The 16131-nt window shown below is 46.7% G+C and overlaps 1 protein-coding gene across 4 annotated transcripts in view; it reads left to right on the top strand.

The window, feature by feature from the left end:
* The first annotated feature begins 3802 nt into the window (after positions 1 to 3802).
* Positions 3803 to 16131, top strand: part of NAP1L4 (nucleosome assembly protein 1 like 4) — a 39518-nt gene continuing 27189 nt past the window's right edge. For all 4 annotated transcript variants that reach the window (XM_073578539.1, XM_073578541.1, XM_073578537.1 and 1 more), the window contains exons 1-6: positions 3803 to 3934; positions 9448 to 9507; positions 10609 to 10708; positions 11837 to 11978; positions 13295 to 13387; positions 13664 to 13783. In XM_073578539.1, the coding sequence (XP_073434640.1) occupies positions 9474 to 9507; positions 10609 to 10708; positions 11837 to 11978; positions 13295 to 13387; positions 13664 to 13783 (489 nt within the window). In that variant the 5' untranslated portion in view covers positions 3803 to 3934; positions 9448 to 9473. The remainder of the gene's footprint in view (positions 3935 to 9447; positions 9508 to 10608; positions 10709 to 11836; positions 11979 to 13294; positions 13388 to 13663; positions 13784 to 16131) is intronic.

Genomic DNA, 16131 nt, shown 5'->3' on the forward strand with positions numbered 1-16131 from the left:
TTCAGATGGAACCTGTAAACCCACCTCTTCAGGAAAGCTTACAGCCTGCAATGACCCCACTGCCTCCTCACCACTACTGGAGCTACCGCCTCACCAACATCGGAACTGCTGCAACCCCCCAACCTACTGTCTCCTTCCCCAACATCCTGTAGCATGTAAGCCCGAAAGGGCAGGGTCCTCTCCCCTCTGTATCAGTCTGTCATTGTTAGCTTGTTTACTGTAAGTGATATCTGTAATCTGTATGTAATCCCTTCTCATGTACAGCACAAGGGAACCAATGGTGCTATAGAAATAATAATAATAATAATAATAATAATATGGCCACATATAGAGGCATCATTATATCTACATAGTGTTTGGTTTGCACCTGCCTTCCATGTCCCTCAGATACGTGTGCTGATTCCTCACCCCCAATACCTGAGTCTTATTAATCTTCTTGTCGGTTATTTGTGGTCATTATTTTTGCTTACGTTTGATACATTTGAGTTCAATAAACTTTTTCAAGTCCATTATTGACTATTGCTGGCTCTCTCTCTCTATATACGGTATATATAGGGCGGTGTACACATATCTCCAGTATACACATGGCGGTGTACACATAGGGTGGTGTGTACATTTATTTGGTATATATAGGGCGGTGTATACACCTATATATAGGGCGGTGTATACACATATATAGGGCAGTGTACACACATATATATAGGGCGGTGTACACATAGGGTGGTGTGTACATTTATTTGGTATATATAGGGCGGTGTATACACATATATATATATATAGGGCGGTGTATACACATATATAGGGCGGTGTATACACATATATATAGGGCGGTGTATACACATATATAGGGCGGTGTACACACATATATATAGGGCGGTGTATACACATATATAGGGCGGTGTATACACATATATATAGGGCGGTGTATACACATATATATAGGGCGGTGTACACACATATATATAGGGCGGTGTATACACATATATAGGGCGGTGTATACACATATATAGGGCGGTGTATACACATATATAGGGCGGTGTACACACATATATATAGGGCGGTGTATACACATATATAGGGCGGTGTACACACATATATATAGGGCGGTGTACACATAGGGTGGTGTGTACATTTATTTGGTATATATAGGGCGGTGTATACACATATATATAGGGCGGTGTATACACATATATAGGGCGGTGTATACACATATATATAGGGCGGTGTATACACATATATAGGGCAGTGTACACACATATATATAGGGCGGCGTATACACATATATAGGGCGGTGTATACACATATATAGGGCGGTGTACACACATATATATATAGGGCGGTGTATACACATATATATAGGGCGGTGTACACACATATATATAGGGCGGTGTATACACATATATAGGGCGGTGTATACACATATATAGGGCGGTGTATACACATATATAGGGCGGTGTACACACATATATATAGGGCGGTGTACACACATATATATAGGGCGGTGTATACACATATATATAGGGCGGTGTACACACATATATATAGGGCGGTGTATACACATATATAGGGCGGTGTACACACATATATATAGGGCGGTGTACACATAGGGTGGTGTGTACATTTATTTGGTATATATAGGGCGGTGTATACACGTATACACATATATAGGGCGGTGTATACACATATATAGGGCGGTGTATACACATATATAGGGCGGTGTACACATATATATAGGGCGGTGTATACACATATATATAGGGCGGTGTATACACACATATATAGGGCGGTGTATACACATATATATAGGGCGGTGTATACACATATATAGGGCGGTGTATACACATATATATATAGGGCGGTGTACACACATATATAGGGCGGTGTATACACACATATATAGGGCGGTGTATACACATATATATAGGGCGGTGTATACACATATATAGGGCGGTGTATACACATATATATATAGGGCGGTGTACACACATATATAGGGCGGTGTATACACACATATATAGGGCGGTGTATACACATATATAGGGCGGTGTACACACATATATAGGGCGGTGTATACACATATATATAGGGCGGTGTACACACATATATAGGGCGGTGTAAACACAAATATAGGGCGGTGTACACATATATATAGGGCGGTGTATACACATATATAGGGCGGTGTATACACATATATATATAGGGCGGTGTACACACATATATAGGGCGGTGTATACACATATATAGGGCGGTGTATACACATATATAGGGCGGTGTACACACATATATAGGGCGGTGTACACACATATATATAGGGCGGTGTACACACATATATAGGGCGGTGTACACACATATATAGGGCGGTGTATACACATATATATAGGGCGGTGTACACACATATATAGGGCGGTGTAAACACAAATATAGGGCGGTGTACACATATATATAGGGCGGTGTATACACATATATAGGGCGGTGTATACACATATATATATAGGGCGGTGTACACACATATATAGGGCGGTGTATACACATATAGGGCGGTGTATACACATATATAGGGCGGTGTACACACATATATAGGGCGGTGTACACACATATATATAGGGCGGTGTACACACATATATAGGGCGGTGTACACACATATATAGGGCGGTGTATACACATATATATAGGGCGGTGTACACACATATATAGGGCGGTGTAAACACAAATATAGGGCGGTGTACACATATATATAGGGCGGTGTATACACATATATAGGGCGGTGTATACACATATATAGGGCGGTGTACACATATATATAGGGCGGTGTACACACATATATAGGGCGGTGTACACACATATATATAGGGCGGTGTACACACATATATAGGGCGGTGTACACACATATATATAGGGCGGTGTACACATATATAGGGCGGTGTACACACATATATAGGGCGGTGTACACACATATATATAGGGCGGTGTATACACATATATATAGGGCGGTGTATACACATATATATAGGGCGGTGTATACACATATATATAGGGCGGTGTATACACATATATAGGGCGGTGTACACACATATATAGGGCGGTGTACACACATATATATAGGGCGGTGTACACATATATAGGGCGGTGTACACACATATATAGGGCGGTGTACACACATATATATAGGGCGGTGTATACACATATATATAGGGCGGTGTATACACATATATATAGGGCGGTGTATACACATATATATAGGGCGGTGTATACACATATATAGGGCGGTGTACACACCTATATAGGGCGGTGTACACACATATATAGGGCGGTGTATACACATATATAGGGCGGTGTACACACATATATAGGGCGGTGTATACACATATATAGGGCGGTGTACACACATATATAGGGCGGTGTACACACATATATAGGGCGGTGTATACACATATATAGGGCGGTGTACACACATATATAGGGCGGTGTATACACATATATATAGGGCGGTGTATACACATATATATAGGGCGGTGTATACACATATATATAGGGCGGTGTATACACATATATAGGGCGGTGTACACACCTATATAGGGCGGTGTACACACATATATAGGGCGGTGTATACACATATATAGGGCGGTGTACACACATATATAGGGCGGTGTATACACATATATAGGGCGGTGTACACACATATATAGGGCGGTGTACAGACACATCACTATATATTCTGTATACAGCACATTGGCAGCAGTAGCAGCATGGACGCTATATGTTGGGGCAATTGCTGCGGATGACGATCACGTGACTGCACGAGTGACAGCACTTTCACCAATCAGCGCTCGGCTGCGTGTTTGCGTCATTCCGCCGCAACCAATCATTACCCGGCGGCGGTTGAGCAGTTCCTGGCAGGCGCTGAGGAGCGGAGTGCGGTCATCTGAGGCGGCTGGTAAGCGGGTGTGACCGGCGGTGGAGGACATGTGGCGGGCGGGGATGAGTGCGGGCTGCGTGGTCGGGAGCGGGCGCTGACCGGGGCTCTGTGTGAGGAGTGATGGCAGCAGCAAGTGTAGGCCGGAGCCGGGCAGCACCTGAACTCTGACAGCTCCCCAGAGTCCTCACCACACACCGCCCCTCACTGCCCGGACACTGAGCAGCGCCGCTATGTGCGATATCACCCACTGCCGAACAGGGGCCTCCCGCTGCCCTGACATGTGCCCACAGCCGGTACACGGGGGCCTCCTCCCGCTGCCCTGACATGTGCCTACAGCCGGTACACGGGGCCTCCTCCCGCTGCCCTGACATGTGCCTACAGCCGGTACACGGGGGCCTCCTCCCGCTGCCCTGACATGTGCCTACAGCCGGTACACGGGGCCTCCTCCCGCTGCCCTGACATGTGCCTACAGCCGGTACACGGGGGCCTCCTCCCGCTGCCCTGACATGTGCCTACAGCCGGTACACGGGGCCTCCTCCCGCTGCCCTGACATGTGCCCACAGCCGGTACACGGGGCCTCCTCCCGCTGCCCTGACATGTGCCTACAGCCGGTACACGGGGGCCTCCTCCCGCTGCCCTGACATGTGCCTACAGCCGGTACACGGGGCCTCCTCCCGCTGCCCTGACATGTGCCTACAGCCGGTACACGGGGGCCTCCTCCCGCTGCCCTGACATGTGCCTACAGCCGGTACACGGGGCCTCCTCCCGCTGCCCTGACATGTGCCTACAGCCGGTACACGGGGCCTCCTCCCGCTGCCCTGACATGTGCCTACAGCCGGTACACGGGGCCTCCTCCCGCTGCCCTGACGTGTGCCCACAGCCGTTACACGGGGGCCTCCTCCCGCTGCCCTGACGTGTGCCCACAGCCGTTACACGGGGGCCTCCTCCCGCTGCCCTGACGTGTGCCTACAGCCGTTACACGGGGGCCTCCTCCCGCTGCCCTGACGTGTGCCCACAGCCGTTACACGGGGGCCTCCTCCCGCTGCCCTGACGTGTGCCCACAGCCGTTACACGGGGGCCTCCTCCCGCTGCCCTGACGTGTGCCCACAGCCGTTACACGGGGGCCTCCTCCCGCTGCCCTGACGTGTGCCCACAGCCGTTACACGGGGGCCTCCTCCCGCTGCCCTGACGTGTGCCCACAGCCGTTACACGGGGGCCTCCTCCCGCTGCCCTGACGTGTGCCCACAGCCGTTACACGGGGGCCTCCTCCCGCTGCCCTGACGTGTGCCCACAGCCGTTACACGGGGGCCTCCTCCCGCTGCCCTGACGTGTGCCCGCAGCCGGTACGCGGGGGGCCTCCTCCCGGTATATGGGGGGGGCCTCCTCCTGCTGCCCTTACTACCTGACCGACCTTTAGAGCAGTTTTCATTGACCCTTATTCAATATAAGACTGCATTACGCCACCCTGTCCATTGCCACCATAAAGTGACATGCTGTCCTTACCATGGTAGTACACTTTGCACCTGTATCTTCAGCTGTGATCAAGGCACAGCAATCCTAATGTAAGGGGGCAGGTTCTGTATCTGCCACACTAGCGGCGGCAGCTGTCATGTTAGCGACCCCTGTAATCCTACACGTGCGGCACATATGTTTCAGGACGAAATGTGTGAAGTTATTAATAGATTGGGACTGGTACAGTGGGCACACACAGCCCTGGCACATGTTATTCTTGGTATTTATATCTAATATCCTAAGGAAAAAAAATCCTTGGATGTGCTAAGTGGGCCTCAGATCTGTGCTGCAGGCCCGAGGACAACCGATCGGCATGTCTGTAAATTGTGACGCTCTAGTAAATTATTGCCGCCAGCAAATTTAAAGGATCGTTTGTCCCGAATTAGCCACCAGTTTAAATAGCTCAAGACTCCTGGAAACCTGGGCAAAGCCCCCTCTACCATGCAAATATTGGAGGGTCGTCTGAGAACTGGAGATTCAACATAAAGCATGTCAGCCTCTTTTCAGACTTTATTGCACACTATTGTCCCCTGTTATCAGCCACTTAATGCCACCCCCCCTGTCCTGCAGGATAACACTGCTGCTTTTTATAGAGGGCTGGATAGACTCTCATCTGGACAGCAGGGCTATGTGGACCCACCACTTCGGTAATGGAAATGTCCTGGTTTTTTATAAAAGTAGTCTTTAGATGGTCGTCAATCCCACCCACCCAGCTGCCAGTGGTGCAGCGCTAAAACCAAACTTATGGTTAAGTTCCCACAATGAGTTTTTGGTGAGCGTTTGACTCTTTAAAAAAAAAAAAAAAAAAAAAAGCCTCAGTACAGTTCTGGCAGAATGAATGAGATACATAGACCTTTCATGCACACTCCGGTATGTTTTTCAAAAACAAAGCAGCTTTATGTTAAACATAACGTGACGAAAATAACGAAGAAAAGCCCCCAAGTAACCTAATTTAGCTAATTGATGCAGAAAATCTGCAATATGTTATCCTCATCGTGTGAACGTAGTCAGGTCACTAGAATGAGATCACTGGGGGTCTGTGACCTGGTACCCCCCCCCCCCCACCACCAATCAGCTGTGAACTCTTACAGCAGTGGCCAGAAAGTAATGTGTGCTGGGAAGTACAGCAACCCCGTCCATTTAAAGACCTCTGGCATAGAGAACAATACTCAGCAGAGGCTTTTTATTCATATCCAATGGATAGGCCTTCATTATGCCATTCATGGACAACCCCTTTAATTCTCTCGTTCACGGCCATACTGCTACTGTACTGGACGCTTTGTTAGTCCTCCTTTCATCCCTGATCACCAGGCTTCACCTATGATGGGTGTTAACATCTCATTGCTCTTGCTGGATGAACAGGGCCTGGTGGGTAGCAAGGGAAGTATGAAACACAGGAATGGCAGCAAATTGGCAAGGGTGTTTTTTTTTTATTTTTTTTATATATATATATATATATATATATATATATATATATATATATATATATATATATATATCTCTCTTCTCCAGAGTTCCTGACATGTGGACCTCTCTTATTTGGTGCTGGTTTTCATGCTCTTTACCAAGGGAGTGTTGTCCAATGAGGTAATGATGCTGAGGATCCGGAGCGGTAGAGTAAGGCTGGGGTCACACTGGTGTATGGCATCCGATGCGAGCGCATTGGCTGCGATATGCTAATGACCCTCGCCTGCTCTGCTGCAAGCGGGATCCGAGTGTCATGCTATGATGCTCTGAGCATCTTGCACAGAGAGGATAAGGAGCACAGCTGCGGAGGAGACGGAGAAATTAATTTCTCCATCACCTCCATTGCTGGGGTCAGCGTATACCGCACAGCACTCGGATGATATACCAGTGCTGTGCGCTGTCTCATTCGCACCCATAGACTTATATGGGTGCGAGTTGGCAGAGTCTCGGTGCCAACCGTAGCATGCTGCGATTTCATTCGCACGTAAGAATGCGTGCGAGGAAATATAACAGTGATGGGAGCTGCCCCATAGATTAACAGTGGTCCGAGTGGTATGCAATGTTTTATTTGCATAGCACTCGTCCATGTTCATCGCAAGTGTGACCCTGGCCTAATATTCAGTTTTATTTATTTATTTTTTTTATAAAGTAAAAACTGTTCTTGTCCATGGCAATCAATCACAGCTTGGCTTTCATTTTACTAGAGCAATTTAAAAAAAAAAAAAAAGAACCTGATCACTGATTTCTTACTTAATTAGCACCAATGACTGTAAGGCTGTGTTCACACACAGCGTTTTTTTAGTGGTTTTCACTATAAAACCGCTAAAAATAAGGTGCACAGTCATTTCTATGCATTTTGCACTTTTTGTGCACATTGATGCGTTTTTTACCGCGAAAAAACCTCATTGCGGTAAAAACCGCAGCATGCACATTAATTTTGCGTTTTTTTCCGCGGTTTAGGCTTCTCCCATGCTTTTAGAAACCGCTGCGGTCAACGCATCAAAAACCGTGCAAAAAACGCACAAAAACCGCCGCGGAAAAATAGGTGCGGTTTCTGGGAAGGGATTCAGGTTTTTGTGCAGAAATTTTCTGCAACGTGTGCACTTAGCCTAAGGGTGTGTGCACACGCTGCGGATTCTGCTGCGGTGTACAGTACCATTATCAATGGAAAATGAAATCCGCAGTGCCCACAATGCGGAATTTTCCGTGCGGATTTGCTGCGGTTTCAAATCTGCAGCATGCCATTTCTTTGTGCGGATTCCGCTGCAGTTTGGCACCTGCTCCATGGCAGGTGTCAAACCGCAGGCTAATCCGCAGTAAATTTGCAGATAAACCGCAGGTCTTTTGACCTGCGGATTTACACAAATCCGTGTGGAAAATTCCGCAGCACAATCCGCAGTGTGTGCACACACCCTTAACCCTTTTGATGAAAAATGTGTCCTGTGTCAGGCATCTCTTGTATCACGCTGAAGGAAATGGATACCTAGTGCCCGTAGTTTTTCATCTGCACGCGGGGCGTCAACTTTGTACCTGATCTTCGGGTTCAGTAATCGCAGATAGATCATAGAAGTGTAGAAACGCTCTTTTCTGATTCGGCACATCTAACCAGGCCTGCATCTGCCTGATGAACAAAAAAATGCTTTTTATTTTTTTTTTTATGTTTGATTCTTATGTTAACAGGTCAATAAACTGCTTATACGTGGCCAATTGGTAAGTCATTTCGTAGCCTGAATCGGCCGGTCCGAATGGGCAATTGGATCTGTGGTGGATCTGCAGTGTCGGAACACACATGGTTTGTTTATAGTCTGTAACCATGGAGACACATTGTTCCTAACAGGAGCTGTATGCACTAAAAAGTACAAGATGTTTGCTAAGTTTAATCAAGGCTATTTGTAATGTTTGAGTTTAGAGGCATTAAAACCAACAAGTCTGTGCACCCCTTCACAGTGACAAATAAATTAAGACCTGTCCTGTGCTGTGCAGGGTGTATCCCAGGTCTTGGCTGCAGCGCGTGAATGCTGAAGTGGATCATAAACGGGTAGGACCAGTTTGCGGATTAGCATTTGGGAGGAGATGCAGTTTATAACCTCAAGCACCTCCCGATACTCGCTGCAGTGTTAAAGTGACCTCTAAAAAGTGGTGGCCGTCTACAAGCTGTGACCTGCAACCGAGCCATAGAGCAAAAGGTCTCCACCTCCCGTGCATGTGCCAAGACCCTTCTGAGATGCCCGGATAGTGCTGGCACACTCCTATCCCGCATATCCATCGATCTTGGCACATGGGGGAACTTGTCATTCTAATGATAGTTGGGCTATCTGACCCCCTAAACGTGGTCCCTATGTCAAAGTGCTCTAAATTGTCGGATGGTGCATAAGATGTTTGCACATGGCACTGACAAAATATAGTGTAGGAAAATACCAGATGACTTCAGGTGTCCCCATTTAGGGGTTATTGGGGGGGCTCATCTGTGTCTTTGTGATATTAAAGGCTCTTTTATTTGAGACTTTTTGACCGTGTTTTTTTTTTTTTTTTTTTTTTCTTTTCTTCTGCAGCAAAGCTGACAACTGCTGGAGCGTCCATGGAAGGGCATAAACATGCAGGTGATAAGAAAGGTAATATCAGAAGCAATCATTAGTTTATATTGCATAGTAACTCATCATGTGGCATTCCCAGAATTGCAAGTTTTCCTACGCGGGTCTGACTACTGGAACCCCCAGCTATCCTGAGAACTATGCTGCTGCAATTTGTTCAGTCTGGGGCTCCCATCACTTAGGAAGTAATCCCCATACTGATAACTTGCAATTCTGGTAAGAAAATGAAAAAAAAAATTAAAGGGTGTTTCATGATCAGTAAAACTTTGCTACATGCTAAAATAACGGTAAATGCAATAAAATAAGAAAACTAGCATCAGTCATAAGATGAGTCCTGTCACTCCCAACACCGTTCTCCCCACTGGCCTTATTGATCCTGTGCCATACACCTCAGTAATTGGCTGCAGCGGTCACGTGTGTAGGTGGCACATGAGCACTGCAGGATACCACTAGGTGGGATACCACTTAATTATATCATCTTTAGGCAAAATGTCTGAAAATTTGCATAAATGCATGGACCAGTAATACTAAATCCATAGGCGATATTTTATTTGAAGGGTTTTTCTTTAACCCATTAAAACATTGTTTCTAGAGGAGAGTACATTGTATCACGAGGGCACAATGCAGGGTAACGCGGGAAGCCCGTGGCTCAGTATTTACTTAATTTTTTATTTTATTATTTGTAAAGCCATGGTGAGCTGATGGATGATCGCTCTTGTGAAAACCTAGATGAGTCCACCAGGGTCTTCTCCGACATTATTTTGATTGGCCCCTTAACATATACAGGCTATGGCACCACTCTTTACTGTGCCTCTGCTAATAACAGGTGCACCATTCATCTGACGTTACATTCGGTAATGCTGACCCTTCACGCACCGTTGGTATTGTTTGCCAGTGGCTTTATTTTCTTAAGGGAATTTCCAAAAGGGCAGATTTGACTTCCTTATACATTTTGGAACAGGGCTTATAAAAGAGGTATCAAGGTAAAAATGAATGCACACCTGGCAGAGACTACAAGGACACTGTCAGGTGGATGGAGCCATGTATGCCAAGACGAGACCCTTTATGCCTTGAGTTGGCGATGTCCTTTATCGCCACTGATGTTTCTATTCTTGTCAACAGAAAAACTGGCAGACCAGATAATGCAGAATCCTCAGGTTCTTGCTGCACTTCAGGAAAGGCTCGACAGCGTCTCTCGGACACCTTCAAGCTATATTGAAACGTAAGTGACCCCCTGGTACTGTGAGTAAAATCTTGGGGCTTAGTCTGCACCACAAATCCACAGCTAAATGTGAACGTGATCTTGACAAACGAGCATAGCGAGGTTTACTCTAGTTGATTGCGTTATTACACCCGCATATTCCACAGCGCTGTGCAGATGGTGATTACATCCGTCCTAAGTGTTCACAGTTTAAGGCCTCGTTCACACGTCCGAGTGCAATCTGTTTCTTACAAATATTTTATTACAGGTACGAGTGCTATGGGGCCATTCGTGCATCTGTGACTTTGTGTGGGAGGTGTCCCCTGTCCAAATTTTCTTTTCTTTTCTTATCTCTTATATTCACATGCAAGAAAAACAAATGCCTCTCTTGTTCAACTCATCCGTCTATTTTTCTTGTATATGGGGAAAATTGGACGTGTTAAGAGTTGATCGAATATGTCTGGAAACTATCTCCGAATTTGCCGTATTTGTGGTATTTTGGTACCCTATTCGTGGTGAACTTATATATGATCGGTTCCGAACATATCCGCTCATTTCTACTCCCATTGACTCCAATGGCATTCGACTGTGTTCGGTGAATACCACAAATACAATATTCGCTGGCGATCATAAACCAAATATTGAAAAATTTGCTTAAATCTAGTGTTAACAAGCCCTGAAGGATCCAAGTATGTTTATAGCATCGTTTGGCTGGTCATCAGCTATTACAGAATTACAACTCCCAGCATAACCTGACAGGCCACAGTGACCACTTCTATATATTTCTGGCAAACAAGGGTAAATTTGCCTAGCGAAAACATGTTGTAAATACAGAGGCAAATTTCCTGCTTGAACGAGCACCGATTGACTCGATAAATCAATTGATGCTTGTTTAATGGCCATTTTATATATAACGTCAACAGAATTTGTGCAGATTTGCCACTTTACCAGGCCGTGAAAGCTGATTGTGTGATTTAATGGCAGCTACTTCAGTTGTTACACAACTCTCCCCCCAAAAAATCAGATCTCGCTGAGACTTAAAAATGTCAAAAGCTATCCCATAAGAGCTCTTGGGAGTATTTGGGGAGAGAAATGCGGAGATTGCGAGATGGTCAAATATAACCGGGTTTCCTCTTCTCCCCCCAACAGTTTACCCAAAGCAGTCAAGAGAAGAATCAATGCGCTAAAGCAACTTCAGGAGAAATGTGCACACATAGAAGCGAAATTCTATGAAGAGGTGCATGAGCTGGAAAGAAAGTATGCAGCCCTGTACTGTCCCCTATTTGAGAAGGTATGCAGCGCACACGTTGTCATGTGCTGTATAGCCGGTCGGATTCATATGTGCATGTAAAATACAGTATCTAAATGCCACATGATGTTCAGAGAAAATCAACATGCATTATTGGGCCATCATTCCTTATTTATGTATTTTTGAATGGTTTTTCTGTTCAGTCATGTTGCTGCTTTCATCTTCTGGAACGCCTTTAGGAAATTTCAGGGTAGCTAATGTTTGAAAACTTTTGGTGTCATAGAGGCGTGTCAAAAGCTTTTGACTAGGGTCGTCTAGGTCTCAATTCCCAAAATATGGTTTATAATGCACACACTTATTTTGTGCCAATATAACGTAGTTTTGAATCTCTCTTGAAGTGCACGTATCACAACACCACCGCCTTTAAAGGATACCCCTCCAGGCTCCTTATTTGCCCTTCAATTATCACTGGGACTCTCCTGCAGTTCCAGTGCTCCCAGTCGATCATGCGCGGTGCAGTCTGTTGCCTTCTTGCCACCATATCTCTGCTCTGGGACTAAGCTGCTCCCATTAGGGATGGTGTGATGGAAGCTAGCAGATCCTCCTACAGGGCAGAGCTCATACCAGGAAGCAATGCCATACTTGTTACAGATGACCAATGTAATGCATAATCGGGCTCTACACTGGGGGGTTCAGCAGCAATGTATTGCAGGATGGGGCTGTATATAGGTGACTAAGGAGCAATGTGCTGCAGGATGATGCGATGTATAAAGGGACTGAATAGTATGATCTATTGCCAGATGGGGCTGTGTTTTGAGGGGCTGAGACTAGTGATATACTTTAGGATGGGGCTGAGAAGAGTGATGTACTGCAGGATGGGGGCTAAGATGGGGCTCTGTATACAGGAGATGAGAGGTGCAAAGTACTGCAGGATAGAACGGTATACACTTGTCTGACCGGATTGATGGGCTGTATATAGAGAGACTGACAAGAGTTGGGCTGTTGCCTGCTGCGGCAAGCAGTGATGTGAAACTTCCAATGTTGCGCTATTGATGCCAATGGCAGAAGATAACTCTGCTTGTCCATCAACATATCGGTATTTGCTGTTTGATATCTTGGACCTGTCAGCAGCAGGCAACAAACAGCTCAACTCTCCACTGCTGAAACATTACAAGGTCCATTGTGGAGAAGAGCAGGCGAAACCAGCTAACCATTATATACAGCTATGGCCAAAAGTGTTGGCACCCTTGAAATTGTTCCAGACAAAAAAGTATTTCTCCCAGAAAATTATTGCAATCACATGTGTTGTGTTATACATGCTGAATACTTTGAGGCTGATCTTGTTCATTTATTTCCAGAGGAGACTCGTTGTTTCAGGAGAAGAAGAGCCAACAGATGCAGAATCTGAATGGCACAGCGGTGGTGAAGATGACGATAAAGACAAACTATCAGTAAGTAACAAAGATTGCATTCTTCTGTCAGTGTCCCCCAGAGCTCTGTCCTGGGACCCCCTACTCTTTTCCATCGATACCTTTGGCCGGAGATGGTACATGGAATCTCACCGCGTTCAGCACTTTTTATTGCACTTGTCTGACACTTACTGACATCAGTAACTTTTTTTTTTTTTTTTTGTACTGAACCCTGTTTTCGCACATGCAGCACCATGGAATTAAGAGTGATATAAAATCTCCATATATTTTTTTTTATTTTAAATTTTTTTTTTTTAGGAAGATGTAAAGAAGAAAATGACACTATCAGATGCACCAAATACAGAAGACCCTAAAGGGATCCCAGACTTCTGGCTCACAATATTTAGGAATGTAGACATGATTAATATATCTTTGCAGGTAAGTAGTTCCCAGTTTATAGAACTGTGAACCGTAATTAAATTATACATGTCTCTAGTGCAAGAGCAGCACACTAGAGGGCGCTATAATATCAACATTACAGGATGTTAATCATTGTGGTCAGTTGTTGGACTACAGATGTTGATGATTTTCTTTTTTCTCCTACGCCTCATTGGGGGATACAGAGACCGTGGGTGATATGCTTTCCTGCCACTAGGAGGACACTAAGTAAACTAGAAAAAGTTAACTTCTCCCCTGCAGCATACACCCTCTCGCTGGACGATATCTCATCAGTTCTTGCTTAGTGTCTGTAGGAGGCACTTGGGTCTGGTTTCAGACCCCATCGTTTTTCTTATTTTTGAATTTTTCTGTAAATTTTTATTTTTTAATTAACGGAGTGAAGGGGGCGACGGTTCCTTTCTACGGCCCGCTCTCCCCCAAACCAACAACAGGCAAGCACGTGGAGTAACCCTTCACGTACACTTTCCTGCGACGAATGAGGCTGATTCCTTACCGATCACGGATTCGAGGGCGAGCGCAGGAGACCCGTTATGGAGAAGATTGTACAGCTCTTTCTTCAGCCCTGAGTCAGCCCCATAGCTCTCTGTCCCCCTCCCCATAGGGAGGACCGATAGAGCATCCCCCTTCAAGAACTCCTCAGGCTCTGCTACATCAGCCCAGGATGAGAAGAATGGACTCAGCGCTGATTGAGCACTCGAGTGAAGGTACGGGGTCGGGTCCTGCCCCCGGGAGAAGCACTGACTTGGCCTCAGCCACACCGGCGCCTTCGCGCCCCCGCTGCGGTAGGCCAGAAATTGAGCCCCTGGCTTTTCAGGTCTACTAGGCCGCAGTTTCCATAGCGCCGCCCGCGCTATTATCGCCGCCCCCTCCTCTTGGTGCCTCTCATTACTGGCGAGACGCGCAATTGTAATCTTGAGGGCCATCTCCCTTTACCTCAGAGCTGTGAGGTGACCATTTAGGCGGATACCAGGTGACACTACAACAGCTATTCCTCCCGGGGTAAGCTGCATCTGCCTTCAGACTAAGGCTTAACCCTTTCCCGGCACATTCTCTGCTGCTGCAGTCAGACTCTGTCGTTAACCCTTTCCGGAGCGCTATGTCGTAATCTAAGGAAACTAAGCAGGCTGCTAAGAAGCACACTACGTTCTATGCCGTGTGTACCACTTGCAAATTTACTCTGCCCAGCGCCAGATTAACCCGTTATGCACAGACTGCGACGCGGCTGGTCGCCGCCGCTGCTGCGAGAGTCTTCCTGTGTTTAGTCCCCCTGAGTGGGCTGCGTCCCTGTCAGACTCAGGCTATAGACTCTCCGGGAAGCCTCTTTAAGTCAGAGGGCGTCTTCGCGGGGAACCGTTCACCAGCAGGGGCCGTACTTGTTCAAGGGATAGTCAAGCGAGAGAGCGGACCCATGATGCGTCCCCCAGTCATGCTCGTGCTTCAGCACCAGCGAGTTCTGTTTCTCACTCTCCCTCTCCTAATGGTGACAGCTAGTACGACTCTGAATTGGAATCTGACGCGTCAGCTCCCCAGAAACCTCCAACTGACCAAGAGTCGCTTGATTCACTTATAGAATCCGACAACAGGATTCTGGAGTTGAAGGAGAAAAATACTCCTCCAGCACATGCTTTATCGTTTAAGAGGACCAAGCGTGTACACAAATTATTTACCAGCCACCTGATTTTAAGGATATTGTCGAGAAACATAAGGATCGACCACATAAGTGGTTCACAGGGCAAAAGACTGTTCAGGCAAAATACCTTTTTCACCCAGACCTAACGAAAGATTGGTTGCAGTCCCCATCTGTGGACCCTCCTGTATCGAGGCTGGCTTCTAAGACGCTCCTATCCATTTCGGAAGGTTTCTCAGTCAGAAACCTCTACGATCGTCAAACTGACTATCTCGCCCGCTCAGTTTTTGAATCTTCAGGAGCGGTGCTTTTTCCATCGTTTGCAGCGATTTAGGTCACTAAGGGTGGTTTCACATTAGCGCTTTTTAAGCGCACGCACGGCCGGGGGTAGCTCCGCCCCCGAGCCGGCTCTCTGCCCGGCGTGCCCGCCCCTTGCTTGTAGCGCCGCCTCCTAGCGCACAGCGGCGCCTGCGATCGGCGCACCCTATCTTTAGCATAGGGTGCGCAGATCGTGCGCTAGTTGCGCTTTGACCTGCGCTGCGCACTTTTGACGGTGCGCCGTGCGTGCCAAAATCCGAAAAGTTTGATTTTGGCGCACCGTCAAAAGTGCGCAGGTCAAAGCGCAACTAGCGCACGATCTGCGCACCCTATGCTAAAGATAGGGTGCGCCGATCGCAGGCGCCGCTGTGCGCTAGGAGGC

This window comes from Dendrobates tinctorius, unplaced genomic scaffold, assembly GCF_039654945.1.
Source record: "Dendrobates tinctorius isolate UK_male_01 unplaced genomic scaffold, ASM3965494v1 ptg000059l, whole genome shotgun sequence".
Classification (NCBI taxonomy): Eukaryota; Metazoa; Chordata; class Amphibia; order Anura; family Dendrobatidae; genus Dendrobates; species Dendrobates tinctorius.